The sequence below is a fragment of the Brachyhypopomus gauderio genome, chromosome 5 (assembly GCF_052324685.1).
Source record: "Brachyhypopomus gauderio isolate BG-103 chromosome 5, BGAUD_0.2, whole genome shotgun sequence".
Taxonomy (NCBI): domain Eukaryota; kingdom Metazoa; phylum Chordata; class Actinopteri; order Gymnotiformes; family Hypopomidae; genus Brachyhypopomus; species Brachyhypopomus gauderio.
The window spans coordinates 32,733,586-32,751,620 of record NC_135215.1 but is presented as its reverse complement, the minus strand read 5'-3'; the positions used below and the strand labels follow the sequence as shown (position 1 = coordinate 32,751,620).

The window sequence follows — 18,035 nt, the reverse complement described above, 5'->3', positions numbered from 1 at the left end:
AGGGGGGGGGGGGGGTTGGGGGTCAGACACAGGTAGATGATGGCACCTCTAACCAATTAACACCACAAATGGAACCGAACCAAAAACAGAATAAAAGAAGAAGATCTATGCACTTAATTGAATTGAAACATTTGTATCATTGTCTGCTGTAAAGAAAAGATAGCCAACTATGAGCACAAAGTCTACTCCGATAAATGTGGGGGGGAAGAGAAAAATGTCACTACGTGGTCACACCTGAACTCTCAAAAGTAAGCGGGAAAAACAGACATACAAGTCATACAAGTATCAAAATCTCATATTTATCTTCAAATTTAAAATTACACTTCAGGAACTGTACATACTTTACAATGGAGGAAGTTTACAGCTTGGTCATTCGAGCAGCGTTCACGATGCCGTCTTTGCTGCTCCATGACCTTTGAGACCAGGGTCTCCCATCAGTGGCTCTTGAAAAATGAGTCCAGTCACTTCATGTTGTTTCTAATGCATTTGAAAACAAAATAAAAGTTCAACTGAGTCATATGCACGACTGGATCTCTGTATACCTACGAAACCCTTAATAATGGAAGCTAGGTAATTTGGAAATGACCGTATTTGAATACTCATTTCCAACGGAATTGGAGACTTGTTTGGTTGAGATGAGACTCTTCTCGATGTGAAAGTGAGAAATGACGGCCCTGAGGTCAAACGGTGCCATCCCTGCTCCCTCACTGGAATGCCCACAACTCCTGTCCACCCGATCTCCCACTGTACAGCATGGCTTCAGAAACATGGTGAGCCTTCATGGAGATGGCAGTGGCTGGATTGATGTAAACGTAGTGGTACAGTACCAGGCATTTTATGGGGCTGTGACTAAAGGAACAACTCGTCTAGGAGACAATATAACCTAACCTCAACTCTCCAACAACATAGCATTATACAGCCTAATCACTCCACTTGCTTGAATGATTAAGGCCACTGTAAACTCCAATTTGATAAGTCTACTCAAATAGTCTAAACAAAATGATTGACTGACTCACTTAAAAGGCCCTTGATTGATCTGTACAACCTGTAGTACAAAGTATAGCACAAACGACCCATTTACATGAGGCATTTGCGCAAACTACTAAAACATTTTTTTTTTGTTTTTTTAACAACCCCCCTCCCCCGCCATGCCTGCTTAGTTAAGACTTTAGCACATTTGACCAGACTAAATAAATGAAATGCTCAAGGTGAAGGTGGTTCCAAAACGCTTTTGACCTTTGTGGCTTAATTTGCAGATGTTACATAATGGGGAAAACAGTTAACAGCTCGATCAAGTACTGTGTCACTTCACAGAACATTTTCACATCAGAGGAAACAGACATGGCAGATATTTAGAGTAGTGTTGAACTCGTCATAGACCCCTTGTAGTTGTCGATGTGTCTGACACAATCTACAGGACCTTAAGGACCTTGTTCTAATTTTAAAACAGCAGGCATAAGCAAAAAAAAGTAACAGCTAAGTACACAAAATCTTGCAAAAGGAATGAAAATGGTATGGACCTTACATGTAAACTTGAAATCAATCTCATTCATATATGTTAAGATGTACACATTTATCTTAGATGGACTAATGTGCATGCAGGTTTAATAGATATACTGTCTGAATGTTTGCAATACGTCGGTGACTGTTCTAGACTGCTGCAGCAGATGACGTGTTGAACCACCAACAGAAAAAAAAAAAAGGTATGAAAATGTTGGATATCTGAGGATAACTGGGTTTTGTGCTGGCTATGTGCACCTCACCAACATGAACACACAACTCCACCCCAAGACCACCGGCTGGACGGAGACGCTGCCTTAATTGGTTCCTACTCTCCCTGACTCGTCCCTGTGTCTTTGCTCATGTGCACGGTCCCTTCGTTTGTGTCCAAGTCCTGAGAATGTTGATCAAAACTACAACTTATTTCTTTTCATAATGATAGAAGAAATACTTTTTTTTGTTCTCACATATAATACAATTTTTTGTTCTCTATAGCGGTGCGGCTCTGTACAGCGGTGCGGCGGGCAGCAGCTGCTTGGTGAGGACAGCCGGCTCAACTGAGAAAGAAAACGTTGATTTGAATTGTGCCGCAAATATCCAGATAGTCTTCCCACCTCCTGGCACTGATTACATAGATGCTGTTGATCTTAAAACAATTCTCATCAATGTTAACTGCTTAAAACAAACAAAAAGGAAAAACCCCTACAGAAATTACAGCTGAGGCTGTATGTATGCCTGGCCCCTTAAACCAAGGCACAGGTAGGGAATGAAAAAACTAAATTTCAAAGACTTAAAAGTCTCTTTTTTGTTGTCTGTTTTTTTCCCAAGGGTGATTGGCAAAGGTTTTGTGTTTTTTTTATTCTGCATTCCTCTTCGGAGGTGGGAGAACAACCCAAGATGTCCACGCAGTTTGGACTCGGTCCTGCGGAACGCAGCAGAGATGTCCTTCGCTGCACTGGAGTGGCTCAGTATAAAGATGGTAGAGTGAACTGGAAGCATAATGGACCGGTCCAGGTTTCCTCTACAGAGAGCTGGACATATTATTGTAAACGGTTCCTGTTTGGTGTACGACTACTGACAAAAAGCTGCTTTAAAAAGGACTTGCTCTTATGGTAGCATACTGTTGTAGTTTGTGGCTGTAATGTACAGCTGTTAAAAATGGGCTGCTTTACTGTAATACAGGGAGTGTAGCGATGGGTCCATGTACTGATCCAGTTGTATTCTTTGGAGTAAAGCCTCATTCTTCAGCCAGAAGGTACAAATCCAGAACAAAACACACTGGATTTCTAGAATGGCAAACAGTAAAGAACTCCAGAGTTCTTTACAACTGGAAAACAACGTGCGTTTTCCGGTAGGGCTGAAACTAGAGTTCTGGCTGTGTAGTAGTGAAAACTGAAGTGACCGTTATCCCACTGTAGGCAGGCACTGGGAGGGTGGTGGTAGTGTTGGGTCCCCGGGGGCATCTCGGGGGGGTGTGGAGGTGGGGACGAGCGGAGAGGGCGGGGTCTCAGCGCCTCATCTGGCCCATCTGGTAGTTCTCTCGAGGCTGGCGGTGGTGGCGCGGGGGCTGGGCCTGCCGCTGCCGCTGGTTCTGATGGGCGTGGCCGTGGGGGTGCTGGTTCTGGGCGTGGTGGTGCTGGTGCTGCTGCTGCTGTTGATTGGCGTGCTGAGCCCGCCTCCTCTTCAGAGTGCCTGAGGAAGAGCGAGGGCAAAGCACAGCTTACACGGACAGGCCGGACTAGGAAGAGCAGGAGTGCTGATCCAGGATCAGCCATACATATCTTAACATATTCAATTTAAATGGACAAGAGGAAGACACGCATATGGATAGAGATGTATCCACACTTGCCCAAATCAGCTGGAGGTATTTACACCACTTTCAACACGGTGAGCGTTTAATTAAACGCCGACCGCAAGTGATCGACCGGGAGCACGTTGCACCGAGGGAGACGGAACGTGTGCACGGCAGTCGTGAAAAGGTGATTAAAAGGAGCTTGGGCTGAATTACCTGGCAAAGGTTTAGGTGGGGGGAGTTTGGGGTTACTGCTGGGTGTGTGCACACTACAGATCTTGATGAAGCCCGCCATGAGCATGATCAAAGCAATGCCCATCAGCAACACTGCCCACCAGTGAGCCTGCGGACGTAAACAGGAATAAATGCAAAAGGCACAGAATATACATTTAAAAAACCTCAGAAAAGCCCATTAACGCTGCCCTCACACACACTGCCAGCATTCATTATTCAGATTAAAAAGTTTGCACATTAAAACTTTTAGCAGAGAAAATTATTTGCTTGGGGCAGATGACACGGTGCATAACACCAACGGTTCTGTCCATTTTTTTAAAAGGGCACATCACACAAAGAAGAACGGCATTTGGGATCAAAGTCACGACACTTGCCACTATCCACTCGGCGATGTTCTCGTAAAGCTCTGGGTTGAAGATGGCCTTCTTCAGTCTGGCCAGGGGCCCGTCGGCGTCCACCAGCCTGCACTTCATGAACACGTCACAGTAGCCCTTGAAGTCGTTGCAGGGAGAACCCGCCTGCAGTGTGGTCACCTTCTTGTTGAAGAAGCGGGCCAGGCGCTCGGAGCCCGTGCTGCTGCACGTGCTCGGGTTCACTGTGGGGCAGCACAAGACACACAGCAGGTCCCATTAGCTCGACTACTGCGAGGTACGAAAGGATAAGAAATGCGTCAGATGGAAGGAGGAGCCGACAGCAGCCGCACGGACGGTGTTGGGGGGGGGGGGGGGGCACACACTCACTCTTCTCCATGCAGCACACGTGGCACAGCTCCGTCTCGTCCTTCCCGTCCACACTAGCACAGGTGCACACCTCCAGGCCATACTTCTCACAGATAGAGCCCGAACAACCCTGAGAGAGAGAGAGAGAGAGAGAGCGAGCGAGAGGAGAGAGCGAGAGGAGAGAGCGAGAGAGAGAAAGGGAGGACACAAAAGGAGACCAAGACAAAAGGAGCACTCCCTTAGAGGATATTTTTATACATCTTCACCTCAAACTCATGGCATTAAGGGCTGATTTCCCAGACCCAAATCAGTCTTAGCTAAAAATATTACTTTCACTGCCAAGTCACCACGAACACTACAATTTAGTCCAAGACTTGCGTTAATCCACGCCTTGGAGAGCATCCTTCAGGGCCGACTCCCAGGAAGGCAGCGTGTCCTGTCATTACGGGCCTCACCCCGTTGAGGCACACTTGTGTTTCTCCGTTGCAGGCGGTGAAGTTGGCCTTGGGCTCGGACGTGGGGCACTGGGCCGAGGCTCCGCTGCACATGCCCGGGTGGGCACACTCCGACTCCTCCCGACACTTCTCGTTGCGGCTCTTGTACGTGCACTCGGACGTGCAGCAGGGGCCCTGGCTGGGGCTGAGGATGACGATGGTGGGGTGGGCGGAGAAAAGGAAGGGCAGGGCCGGGGGTTACATTACGGCACTCATGACTCACTCAGCACAGTCGACACCACGCTCGTGCCCCACCATGAACCCTCCTGTGTTTCTGTACACTCCGTTAATGTGGGTGTATTCAAAAAATTTAATCCTAAAAGATCTAGACCGCTTAGATAAAAAAAAAAATCACAACAGTACAGGGGCACTATAAAGCGAGCCAAGCAAACGCTGTAGCTCGGACTGTACCTGCACACTTTGTTGGGCTTGAGTTTGCATTTCTTGTTGTCTGGCTGGTTAGCGTCATAGCAGCACTGGTCTTTGCACTGGTCATTGTAGCCACAGTCACACTCCTCTCCCGGTTCCACCAGGCCGTTACCACAGATGGGCTGCCCGGACTCTGTGGTGATACACGCGTGCACATACATTCATGCACAAGCACACACACACACAAAAGAATAGATGCATTCAGTTCCTCCACAAAGACAGTCCTTTGTGGAGCAATGTGTTTAAGCAGCAAAATAAGGCCTGGTTGTTAAGCACTTGAGGGAGTTGTCGATGCATCACAAACCTGTGCTTTGCAGTGGCATCAATCACCCTGCAGAAAATCTGCCATCACCATTCATACTGCACAAGGCGGCGGAGAACGCCACACAAAACCCCCTTTTATTGTAAACCGCCGACTTCTTTTGATTCAATCTTGATGTCACACTGTGGCTATGCTGAGCTTGGGCTGCATTCAGAACCACATGCAATCTTCTGCCCCTCCTCACACCATCAGATAAGGATGAAGCACAGGCTGTGTTTTCCAAAGGCCCGAGAGAGGAACATACCCACAAAGCAGTTGGCCCTCTTCTTCTCCAACACCTGGCTAATGTTGCGAATGCTGCAGACGGAGAACTTGTTGTTGTTGAGCTTGTCCCCCGACGTGGCTCTGGCGTACATGATGTAGTTGCCCTTCTCCTTCTTGTCCTGACTCTTGGACTCCCCGGGAGTGCACTCGGAGCCCGAGTCATGCTGTCAAACGGGGAGTGACCAATGTTACGACAGCACCTCATTACGTGCAAGATCTAGTCATCTTACATCTATTCTATCTAAGAGTTCTCACATCAAAGAAGTCCTGGAGTATATTACACTGCTGCTGTATATTACGGTACCAGAGTTAAATGATGTGCTACTCTGTGCTAGTCATGGTTTGTCCATAACGAACACCATGTTCGAGCATAGGGGTGTCCACAAGTGCACCTGGCACCAGGACACCTTAGGTCGGAGGTCGATGATCGACTTTGTTGTCGTTTCATCTGATCTCCGGCCCTATGTTTTGGACACTCGGGTAGAGAGAGGGGCTGAGCTGTCAACTGATCACTACCTGGTGGTAAGTTGGATCCGCTGGCAGAGGAGGGGGCTGGACAGACCTGGAAGACCCAAACGTATGGTGAGGGTCTGCTGGGAACGTCTGGCTGAGCACTCTGTCAGGGAGGTCTACAACTGCCACCTCCGGGAAAGCTTTTCCCAGCTTTCGAGGGAGTCGGGGGACATGGAGTCTGAGTGGACCATGTTCTCCGACTCTATTGTTGAAGCTGCTGTACTGAGTTGTGGACGCAAGATCACTGGTGCCTGTCGCGGCGGCAATCCCCGTACCAGATGGTGGACACCGGAAGTACGGGATGCCGTCAAGCTGAAGAAGGAGTCCTATCGGGCCATGTTGGCCACTGGGACTCCCGAGGCAGCTGATAGGTATCGGCAGGCCAGGCGTGCGGCGGCTCAGGCAGTGGCAGAAGCAAAAACTCGGAGCTGGGAAGAGTTTGGTGAGGACATGGAGGAGGACTATCGGTCGGCCTCAAAGAAATTCTGGCGAACCGTCCGGCACCTTGGAAGGGATAAGCAGTACTCTGTCAACACTGTTTACAGTGCGGGTGGGGAGCTGTTGACCTCGACTGAGGATATTGTCGCACGGTGGAAGGAATACTTTGAGGATCTCCTAAATCCCTCTGTCATGTCTTCCATGGAGGAAGCGGAGACTGACGACTCAGTGGTGGACCCGTCCATTACCCAAGCCGAAGTCACTGAGGTGGTTCGCAAACTCCCCAGTGGCAAGGCAGCGGGAGTGGATGAGATTCGTCCTGAGTATCTTAAGTCTCTGGATGTTGTGGGGTTGTCTTGGTTGACACGCCTCTGCAACATCGCATGGCAATCTGGGACAGTTCCTCTGGAGTGGCAGACTGGGGTGGTGGTTCCACTTTTTAAAAAAGGGGACCGGAGAGTGTGCCCCAATTATCGGAGTATCACACTTCTTAGCCTTCCTGTGGATCTGGAGAAGGCATTCGATCATGTTCCTCGTGGTATTCTGTGGGGGGTACTCCAGGAGTATGGAATCAGGGGTCCTCTACTAAGGGCTGTATGATCGGAGCAGGAGTTTGGTCTGCTTTGCCGGCAGTAAGTCGGACCTGTTTCCGGTGCATGTTGGACTCCATCAGGGCTGCCCCTTGTCACCGGTCCTGTTCATAATTTTTATGGACAGGATCTCAAGGCGCAGCCAAGGGCCGGAGGGAGTCCTGTTTGGAGGCCACAGGATTTCATCTCTGCTATTTGCAGATGATGTTGTTCTGTTGGCATCTTCAGGCCAGGACCTTCAGCATGCATTGGGGCGGTTTGCAGCCGAGTGTGAAGCAGCTGGGATGAGAATCAGCACCTCTAAGTCCGAGGCCATGGTTCTCGACCGGAAAAGGGTAGCTTGCTCCCTTCGGGTGGGTGGAGAAGTCCTGCCTCAAGTGGAGGAGTTTAAGTATCTCGGGATCTTGTTCACGAGTGAGGGAAGAATGGAGCGTGAGATCGACAGACGGATTGGTGCAGCTTCCGCAGTAATGCGGTCGCTGTACCAGTCCGTTGTGGTGAAGAAGGAGCTGAGCCAAAAGGCGAAGCTCTCGATTTACCGGTCGATTTACGTTCCTACTCTCACCTTTGGTCATGAGCTTTGGGTAATGACCGAAAGAACGAGATCGCGGATACAAGCGGCCGAAATGAGTTTCCTCCGCAGAGTGGCTGGGCGCACCCTTAGAGATAGGGTGAGAAGCGCGGTCACTCGGGAGGAGCTCGGAGTAGAACCACTGCTCCTCCACATCGAGAGGAGTCAGTTGAGGTGGCTTGGGCACCTGTTTCGGATGCCCCCTGGACGCCTTCCTAGGGAGGTGTTCCAGGCATGTCCCCCGGGGAGGAGGCCCCGAGGAAGACCCAGGACACGTTGGCGAGACTATGTCTCTCGACTGGCCTGGGAACGTCTCGGTGTTCCACCCGAGGAGCTGGCTTAGGTGTCTGGGGAGAGGGAGGTTTGGGTTTCCCTGCTCAGACTGCTACCTCCGCGACCCAGCCCCGGATAAGCGGTAGATAATGGATGGATGGATGGAGTAAAATGACTTTTGCAGTTTGCTTTAATCCATGTACTTTCAACTTACTGGAGAGCCAAAGTTGTGTCCAACTTCATGGGCGAAGGTGATGTGTGAGACTTTGGGGGGCACATGGGAAGCGTAGTTCTGTACGGTTATAATCCCAGTGTTCAAGGACTTTCTCTTCCCATCAGAATACAGCTTACTCTTTTCACAGATACCACCAGAGCTCCCTGAGAACACACAACAGCCACCCTCAGAACACTTCAGCAGACACAAAAACACCGACCGATAATCCGCGCCAAATTCGGCGGAATATCAAACTGCACAGCGTTTAGGTTTCGGTAGTGATGTTTAAAGACCAGAATCAAGTTTACCAAGAGTACTAATCACCGAAACATTGGTTTTCAAAAAGAATCGGGCGTGTACCTGAAGGAGCTCCCACCCAGGCCAGGCCCAGCACGCCATCGTCGAAGTCTCGGTCGGTGAAGACGTAGGCCAGGCAGTAATCGTCGTGGTTTTGCTCAGAGTTCAGCTCCAGAAATTTCTCCACCCCAATGTTAGCAAAACGGAAGGGGTTGGACTTGTCCTTTTCATTACTCGTCTCGTTGATCTGAGAAGAGACAGACGGGTCGTCCATAACGCAGCACGGCTCCACTTTGAGGAACGGTGACAAAGACCGCAGTGAACTCACCCTAATCCTCTTCACCATGAAGCTAATGTTGCGAATGCCCAGGAAATCGGTACCCTGGTAGATTGCGTCGATCGCCTTAACATGGCTGGAGATCTAAGGACATAAAGGTCGTTAACCACAGGGCAAATATTTATCGAGAAAGTTCAACTAGGTGTACAATTAGCAAGCGACAACTAATAGATGAATCTGACAAATACCATTATGAGGCCAGACACTGGAACTTCAGTGTTATCACCTGAGCAATGACAGCCTCTCTGGTCTTGTAGAACTTGTAAAAAAGGTGGTCTGTCTGGATGAAAAGCTGACAGGTGTTCTTCTCCACCTGAGTCATTCGCTTTCTCCTTTGTAACACAGGGTCGTCTGAGGAGCCCTTCACGGACACTACGTTTGCTTTCTGCAAAATAAACACATTGAAAACTCACACATAAGAACAAAAACCACACAACACCTTGAATAAAAACATTTTGAAATAAGACACCATGTAATGACAATGTAAAAATCACAGAAATCCAGGTTTAATTTAATAGTTTCCACAAAGATTTGGGAACGGCAATGGAAATCTGTACCCATTTATGCCTCTGATAAGTACAATCATTTCAAAGATAAATGTAAAGATAATGTTTCAGAAATACCAAATTTTCACATTATACAATGTACGATATTGTTATTCAAAATCTATGAAGTGGAAACACCATTACTCTTGGCCAGTGATTGGGAGGAAGGAAGGAAGAGAAATGACAACAACAATTGTTCAAAGAGGCATTTATTGTATTTGAATATCAAATACAGTAAAGAATCTAGCCACTACAGTATTAGTTCTTGGACTTTACAGTGTAGACAGGAGAGGACGTGCAAAGGAAGGTTCTCAGACCTATTGTCCAGTTCCCTCAATACTGCAGTATGTGAATGTTGTAAACCTGAATCAAAAATTGAGCTGGACGTGCTGTTCTAATCCCCAGAATGTAGAGGAAATGTGCTCAGAAGTGCACTGGCTCTATTGACTCTTACAGCGTGAAGAACTGAAACATGACTGACCTTGACTGGCTCCTCAACAGCAGAAGACTGATATTTCTTCATCCTCTCAAACACTGTGCGGTCTGCACAGCCTCCCTCCGGCCCATACTTATGAGGGTAGTCTGAATTGAGAGATCAGTACATACTACATATTACACATAATTAATGATTCACCTAAAGTTTAAGGATAAAACCAAACAGATGCACTCACGGATGTCGTCTTCGTGGTAGATGACAGAGTGGAAAGGCACGTTTTTGCCCTCCAAGTATCTCTCGGATGGCTCCACATAAAAAGTGCCCCGGTGCGTCTTAATAAAGCCCTCAAACTTCCCATCAACAACAGAGCCGTGACTCATGCTTCCCTGCTCACCTGCAGGAAGGGTGTGATCAACACACCTGTGATGAAATCGAACCATTCTAGCAAACCTTGAACCCTAGCTGGGACTGAGAGGCTAGCAGTCCAACAGGTTCAGGCACCCGCGTTTGCTCCAGCACAGAAATTACAAAACCAACATTCAACTGAAACAATCGACTTTTAGGACAATCTTCTCACCATAGAGCTCCCCAGTGTAGATATGTGAAGTGTCATAATCTATTTCTTCTCCGGACACATCAAGCTTAAAGTCCTTGGCAAACAGCTGTGTGTCCCTCCTCATCCTCAGGTTAAAATGTCTGTATTGAAATTCGCAAGAGACACATTAAAGAAAACTTAAGCATCAACACTTCGTTTAAATCATTTTATATATATGTATAAAAAATGAAAACCAAAGACAGACATATTAGCATCAGATATACAAAGCTTTGCTTCTGCCGAGCATATAACAAATTTAATCAGATGAGCTTTATCTCCTACAATAATTTGCCCCATCAGATAAATGAGCCTTGAGAGGCTAAATAAGAAATATCCGCTTGGGGAGCAGATAATGCATCTGCTAGTGTGTGTATGAGAACACCCACAACAGAGCTGACGTGAATTAGCCAACCGCCCCAGTAGTAGACAGATCATAGTTCACTACAGCCACTTGGCTTCTATTATCTCAAATCAGAAAGTGCTGAAGTAGTGTAAGTCCACCAGCGTAATGTTGTTTTGAAGAGACAGCTGGTTGGTTCGTGCGCCTGTGTGTGCTACGCTCTCCCATCCTTCTGCTTGGCCAGTGAACCGCAGCGCGCACACACACAGCTACCGAGAGCAGACCTACCTACAGCAATCTACCAGGCACTTTTCCCCCAGATGGTCCATGATGATTAGGAAAGCGCTTTAGAGAAATATTGGGGCTCAGCACTATATTTCTTTCTTTTAAGAATATGCTTTTTACTTTTTTTTTTAATGAATTTAAAAACCAGTGGCATATGAGTGTTGGGAACTTCAAACGAGTGTCATGGGCTAAGGATTCATACGGGCATTAGAGGAATGTCTGAATCAGCAATAGTGTTCTTAGAAAAGATAATGAACTACTGTTTCCTGCAAAGACATTAAAATGCATGGTGAACAATTCAGGATTATACAATTCTTCATGTCCTTGAATTCCCAAATCAGTGTTTTGAGAAATATTCTCCCACTTAAGCCAAAATGCTACTGTGCCTTTCCACATGTCTCAGAGGTCTGTAGTGGGAGAGACGCCATTTGTTTCTTTGCATAACATCTTTTCTTTTTTTTTTGCTAGCAAATATCTGGGAACAAAACCCAAGCCTAGCACAGGGTGTCTGCTATGCTCAAAGGGCCAATTTCTCCTAATGAAGGTTCACTTTAAACTAAGACAAAGGTGGTAAATCACAACTCAAGTTTAATCTTGTCCAAGGCTCGGCATAATCTATATTCGGTTTGATATTTTTTAACGTAGAACACATAACGGGTCCAGACCTTCCATGAGCATGGAAGTCGAGGTGAAGGAACCGGTCGTCATGGGAGACTGCTCGCTTTACTCTCTGATGGCTGTTGTGCACCAGATCCGTGTCGTAGGACAGACCTTCGTAGTGGCGGATATATTTATTCAATGGGTTGCCATAGTAACCTGTGTAAAAGACAATAATAGGACAGTGTCAGCATTCAACATATATAAACGAACTCTAAATATCAGCGTACGACGAGTTAACGAGGATCAGCTGTGAGGGAAACTCCCTCTCAAGTATTTAGTAGAGCAGTATCGTCGTTACGGTATTACAGGCTCCTTTCATTGTAGAGGTTATTCTTTACCAGTTCAACAGATAATGTGACGTGTGTATATGTATAGCACAACACTGGTCTTTGTAATATCAGCATCACAGAGGTTTGCAATATGCAAATGAGCTAGTTTTAACAAATCACACAATGTTTCATTGTGCGCCGTGAGCATCTCAGTGTTCAAGTTGAGCGTTCTGTGGGTGTTTTGATGAATCACGACATTCACATGAGCCAACAAATGTAAATATTTTGGTCAAAACGATGCAGCCCAACCTTGAACCATGTCACATGCAGGGCTCACAAAAGTGCAATCAATGCGTGACGATTAAGAGTGCAGCTGAAGCCCAAATCATATAGTGGACCATGGATAATATCAGCCAGTATTTCCACAGGTCATGTTTTCATTCCACCTATACTACACCAATAATTTGAGCTGAAGGGCAAAGCTATTTTTCTTTTCCCATTTTAATTTGTTTATTGAAATTCTGAGTCGGCGTGTCAATTAGTAGTTATAGTACACAACCAAGCCTTGGGGTCAGATGCAGCTATTACTTCAGCAGGTTTAAAGGATGAATGTACTGCTAATGGTGGACGCTTCTGCAGGCTTTAAAGATCAGATGTCAGCAGCAAACTAAAAATTGGTACTTGCGAGTTAAGGTGGACAACATTAAATAAACCATAAAATATAACCAAAGACAGAAACTAACTGAACTTGGCTACTAATATTCATAAAACTAGCATTATTATTACTAGTATCTAGATGGTGAACTAGCAGGTTTTTCTTTCACATTTACCCAGTCACCAAGCTGTAGCTGTTGTGCAAGTGCTCATCTGCATTCAGTGAACGCACAAGACAACTGGTGTTAAATGTTAAGTTGTGATTCTGGACACTGTGACTGAATGAGGCTATGAGCGTCATTACTGTGTGTACAACACAGTATTAGTGTATTTCTCACTAGTGTGCAATTCACAGCATGTGCTTACACTTGGGCTACTATACAAGTTGTAATACTATTTCTGCTTGGGAAATGCACTCATATTAGTGTCAGAAAGTAACACTAATCTTGAATTGCTCCTTAAGCAATTAAGGAGCTTTTAATTAAAGCCTAAGACAGGGCTACACATCACATGTATTTGAATGTTTTCAAATACTAATTAATTACTACAGAACCACACAATAGATTGTTTCTTACGCATCATCACAATACTGGTGTGAGCAACACACTTTACAGAATGCTACATATATTTCAGTTTTTCAGACTAGGTTAAATCCTCGTCCAAAAAAACTGGCCTCAAATGTTTACCAACATATACAACTGTATACCTTATTTATGTGTTTAAAATGAATGAGGTGTTTAACATATTCAACAATATTTAAACACACCGACAGAACATTGAGTCTTCTACCTATTGATGGATTACAGCAGAAATATGAAAATATAATTAGGAACTGTATGAATATAAACGTGTAAAATATTGCAATGGGTCAAATGTGGATAATAACAGTGCACTTCTGCTTAAACAAAACCTGGAGAAACACACAGGCAGCTAGATGTGTCAGCAGACCCACTACAAAAGGCTGAGATCTCACTGAAGCATCCATAAGGCTTCATGAACACATCACGTGTATGACCAGGAGGATAGAGAGGGCACTGCAGAATTGGTTCCTGAAGGTGGGTCAGTTATTACAGCAACTTAGCGTTGAACGGAGGAAGACATTATTCATTGCTTTATTAAATGTAATTCCCGTGCGCCAAATGAAGTCACTGTCAAGTCACTTTCTAATGTTTCAATCATTTTCACTTATAATTTCCAAATTCAACAACACTGAGTTACACTCTCACACTAGAAGACATAAAGACAATGAAATGTGACAGTCTGGATTTAGCAGAACATAATTATTCACCTTTCCGCTCATCTCAAATAGAGAGGAATAAAGTAAATAAAGGTCCCTAAAAAAGCAAAATACAGCCACCCTAGCAGTACACAAGACAGCTGTAGTAGCTGGACAGACAACGCAGGCTACATTATCAACGCACGACCCTGGCAGTAGTGAAACAGGGTGGTGTACATGAGGTGTTATTAACATTTTACTGTGTTTTTCTCCCAAACCGCAACGTTTTTCCCTACTCGATGTCTGAGTTAGCTGGCCGGCTAACGTGAGACGCCTCGTCCAACACCTCACAAATCTCACCCGCAAACGCTGCCTGCCGTGTATGTTTGCGTTACGTGCCACTTTAAACGTTAAAAGAACATTCGTCTTGTTGTAAATTCAACAACTATCTTGTCACTCGGTTTTGTCTCGCATTGATAAGATAACTGCCGTTTACCCGTTTTGGGTGAAGCTGTCTTGTTAGCCGTTAGCTTGTTAGCTAATGCGGCTAAGGCGCCTAGCTGAGCTCGCGAGGCGAGCGAGAGACAGAACGGTGGCTAGCTTGTAAGCTAACCGGCGACTACCTCGCGTCAAATTAACCCCGAACGATGATTATGATTTTTTTTCGTGTTATCTTCTATTCTTTATAACTGAAATAAATAAATAAAAAATCACATTTGTTGTCGCCACACAACGAGCTCGAATCAGTTCTCCATTTGCAAAGTCCTACCTGCTAGCCAGTGAGCTAGCTAGCTAGGTGGCTAAGCTAGCGCTTTTTACTCATCCTGTCCGCTCGATCTCGGGCACAAAAAAAACATATACAAGATTTGTTTGCGAACGGGACGTTTGTTGACGCTTACCTTGTGTGCATTTCGAGGCGCACAGAAAGAAAAGCAGTTGTATCACGACCATATCGGTTAAGTGGATTGCTAGTGCATTGATAAAGGAAAGGCTTTATTGTCCTAGTTAAGGCGCAGACGCCCTGTGTTTACGGCTCTCCTTCATAGACGCTCCCGTAACGTCGTGACGCCGGACGCGGAGACCCGGAGCCCAACACACACCACACTGTGGCCCAGAGATCATCTACAACAACACGATGTGCAGATGTTATTCATCTATAATCTTGGTTAACGAAGAGAAATCATTCATGAAGCCCCCAAAACAGTTCTTGTTAACTATTTTAGACATATGCGATGGTGCATAATAGCACCTGATGTTACAATTACTCACTATATTCTCTGCCACATTCAAGAGAGCCTTAATAATATTTTAAGATTTGTTATTCAAGATTGTGCATGATTTTGCACGTTGAGAAGAAAAGTTTGCATTTCTATGCTGAATTAATGGTCCGGCAAAAAAAAGAGAGAGAGAGAAAGCCCCTCAGCTTGGTTGTATTGTCTTCATAACCTCTCACAGCTTCGCTTTTGAATCTAAATCTTCTTGCTGGGTTTGATAGTGGTTTCCTAGGGTCTACATAATGCTGTTGTAAGTGAGTGCATTGGTTAGATATAGGGTTGCCACCTGTCCTTGTTTTCCCAGGATTGTCTATCTTTATAATATTCAGTCCCGGAAAAAAATTATCTTACTAAATGTCCCTTTTTTTTGCCAGACAAAGGTGGCAACGCTATGATATGAATATGTATAAACTACTCCTTAAGTGGGAGGAGACTGGAACTGAAATAAGAAAAAAGTATATGTCCCATCTTGGCTAAAACCAACAAGTCTAAAATAGTACTAGAAAGTATGCAATCATGTTTTCACTAGGACATGCAATGGATGTGCTCTGCCACACATATTTGCAACTTTGGCAAACAGCACAGTAGGCATCTGCTGAGTGTTTCTGAGTTCATAGGAGTCTGTGTAACTTGAAGCAGGACTGGGGCCACATGGGAGGAACCAGCTCACAGACTGAGTTTCTGGCAGCTACAGTAGAGCGTCATCCCTGCTGTGAGATGTAGATTGGCAAACACGACAGCAGGGCAACAAATGACTGCCGTTATGCTTGGTCCAAAACCATTTCGAAAGCCACTTCTAAGTGAAATTTACCATTGTGGTGTGTTCACTTTAAAAGCTACATCTAAGTGAGATTTACCACCGTAGTGTGTTCATTTTAAAAGAGAGCTGTTGTCTTGTCCTAGGAATCATTCACTAAGATTGATTATTTTTAAACTAGTGTGTACTGTAGTGTGTAGTGATGGAAGTAGAATGATTAAATCAGCTGGTATCTATTCATTGTTAACATGTTCTCAGTTCTGACATCACATGGCCCAAGGATTTACTATTTAAAGCAATGTTTGTAGTGGATGTGATTCTTCTCATTTGCACAGACCTCCTGCATAAAACCAAGAAATGGTAGCAGCTACTAAAATATGCAGTTATCCTTTCGTCTTGTGTGTTTTAATTGATTAGTTGTGTTAGGTGATGATCTGTCCCATGTGTTACGGGTATATAACTATTTGAATTATATATGTAAAATGTATTCTCATAATGTTCTCATTACATTATTTTCAGGAGGCTGAACTAAAAAATGTTCTGATCAAGCCTGGGGATCAGCTGAAAATCAAAGGGAAAGTTCATGTTGGTGCTAAAAGGTATGCTAAGGCTAAATAGTTGATCAAATCTGACCCATAACCCAATTTACAACTCTGAATTATATTAGTTCTGACTATTAATGTAAACATTTTGTGGAATTCATTGGCCACTCTTAATGTGGACAAGAGGAACCATAGAGACACGATGAACCAATTCCAATGTTCTATCTCCTAAATTAACTATCAGATATTGTCAAATCTGGGACTAAGGTTTTGAACTCAATACACATGACCTATGCACTGAGCTTCAAAATAATTTCAGTTTTATAAAGCTAAGTAAAGGAAAATGGCAAGTTGTCACAACACAGTTCATTGTTTTGATCATGGGAACGATCCAGTAATTTTAAGCTTCTCATCACTAAACAATGAAAATTGTAACTGATACAAATGATCAGGGTAACAATTACTAGTGCCATAAGAAACTTTTTTCATTTGATGTTTCAGGAAGAAACTCAATATTAATTATCATAATATACCAAGTCTCTAGCTCAAATTAACCATCCATCCTAACTAGTTCTCTTTAATTCACCTATTGATGTAATGTCTGAGTTTTTGGGGTTGTCTACTTGTCATTTGACCCAACATTCTCTTCCATCTGAAGATTCCAGATTGATCTTGGATCCAGTTCTAGTGACCTGGCCCTTCACTTCAACCCCCGTTTTGATGACGATGATGCCAATGCTCCAGTGTTGGTGTGTAACTCTCTGTGTGATGGTATCTGGGAGCAGGAGCAACGAGACAGCCACTGTGCTTTCAAGCCAGGCGCCAACTTTAAGGCATGAAACCACATTTCTAAACAAAATATTGATTCCCTTTCACAAGTTTACTGCAGGGATATGATATTTTATACAGTTATAATAACTGTAACTAAGTTACACTGTCTGAATCCAGCATAGTCTACTGGATATTGGTTCCAAATCTGGGACCTGGAACTGGGTGTAAATCCTACTGTTGCCTCCACAGGTTGTGGTGAAACATACAGAAAAATGGTTTGAGGTGCAGCTCCCTGATGACCAGACGGTTGAGTTCCCCAATCGACAGGGACTGGACGTCATCAATTATATTCGTGTGAAGGGCGACATCAGCCTCACCTCTTTCAAGATATACTAAGGAAAATACTATTTTAGCTTCTGCAATAACGAAACGATCAAAACATCTGGTAATAGTTTTATCATAGTCGGTCTCCATCTTTCTCTCAAGGTCGGCAGCCCCATCTGCTGGACAAACATGAAATAACTGTTGTGCGCCCGGATAGTTATGGAATAAATCTTACCTAAATGTATAGTGTAATGTGTTTGAGTTTGTGTTTCTAAAATTGTATGCCTCATTTAAAGATGACAAAAATCCAAATCCATCTTAGTAGTTCGTGTTTAGGTTTTTGTTTGGTGTTCTTGAATAAATTTCTTTTGTTAACCAAT

The 18,035-nt window shown here is 44.7% G+C and overlaps 2 protein-coding genes across 2 annotated transcripts; one reads left to right on the top strand and one right to left on the bottom strand.

Moving 5' to 3' along the window:
- Positions 1 to 2,858: 2,858 nt before the first annotated feature.
- On the bottom strand, positions 2,859 to 15,058 carry adam10b (ADAM metallopeptidase domain 10b). The gene is made up of 16 exons (XM_077007223.1): positions 14,887 to 15,058; positions 11,854 to 12,004; positions 10,546 to 10,664; positions 10,204 to 10,362; positions 10,014 to 10,114; positions 9,214 to 9,372; positions 8,979 to 9,071; positions 8,714 to 8,897; positions 8,354 to 8,517; positions 5,735 to 5,918; positions 5,151 to 5,301; positions 4,701 to 4,884; positions 4,267 to 4,375; positions 3,901 to 4,121; positions 3,509 to 3,635; positions 2,859 to 3,192 (listed from the first exon to the last, which is right to left on the bottom strand). Exons 1-16 carry the CDS (start codon positions 14,936 to 14,938, stop codon positions 3,008 to 3,010), a joined length of 2,343 nt encoding a protein of 780 aa, XP_076863338.1. The 5' UTR covers positions 14,939 to 15,058; the 3' UTR covers positions 2,859 to 3,007.
- Positions 13,628 to 17,956, top strand: LOC143515174 (galectin-2-like). Its single transcript, XM_077007229.1, has 4 exons — positions 13,628 to 13,826; positions 16,538 to 16,617; positions 17,219 to 17,393; positions 17,581 to 17,956. The coding sequence occupies exons 1-4, from the start codon at positions 13,782 to 13,784 to the stop codon at positions 17,725 to 17,727; spliced, it is 447 nt and encodes a 148-aa protein (XP_076863344.1). The 5' UTR covers positions 13,628 to 13,781; the 3' UTR covers positions 17,728 to 17,956.
- The last annotated feature ends 79 nt before the right edge of the window (positions 17,957 to 18,035 follow it).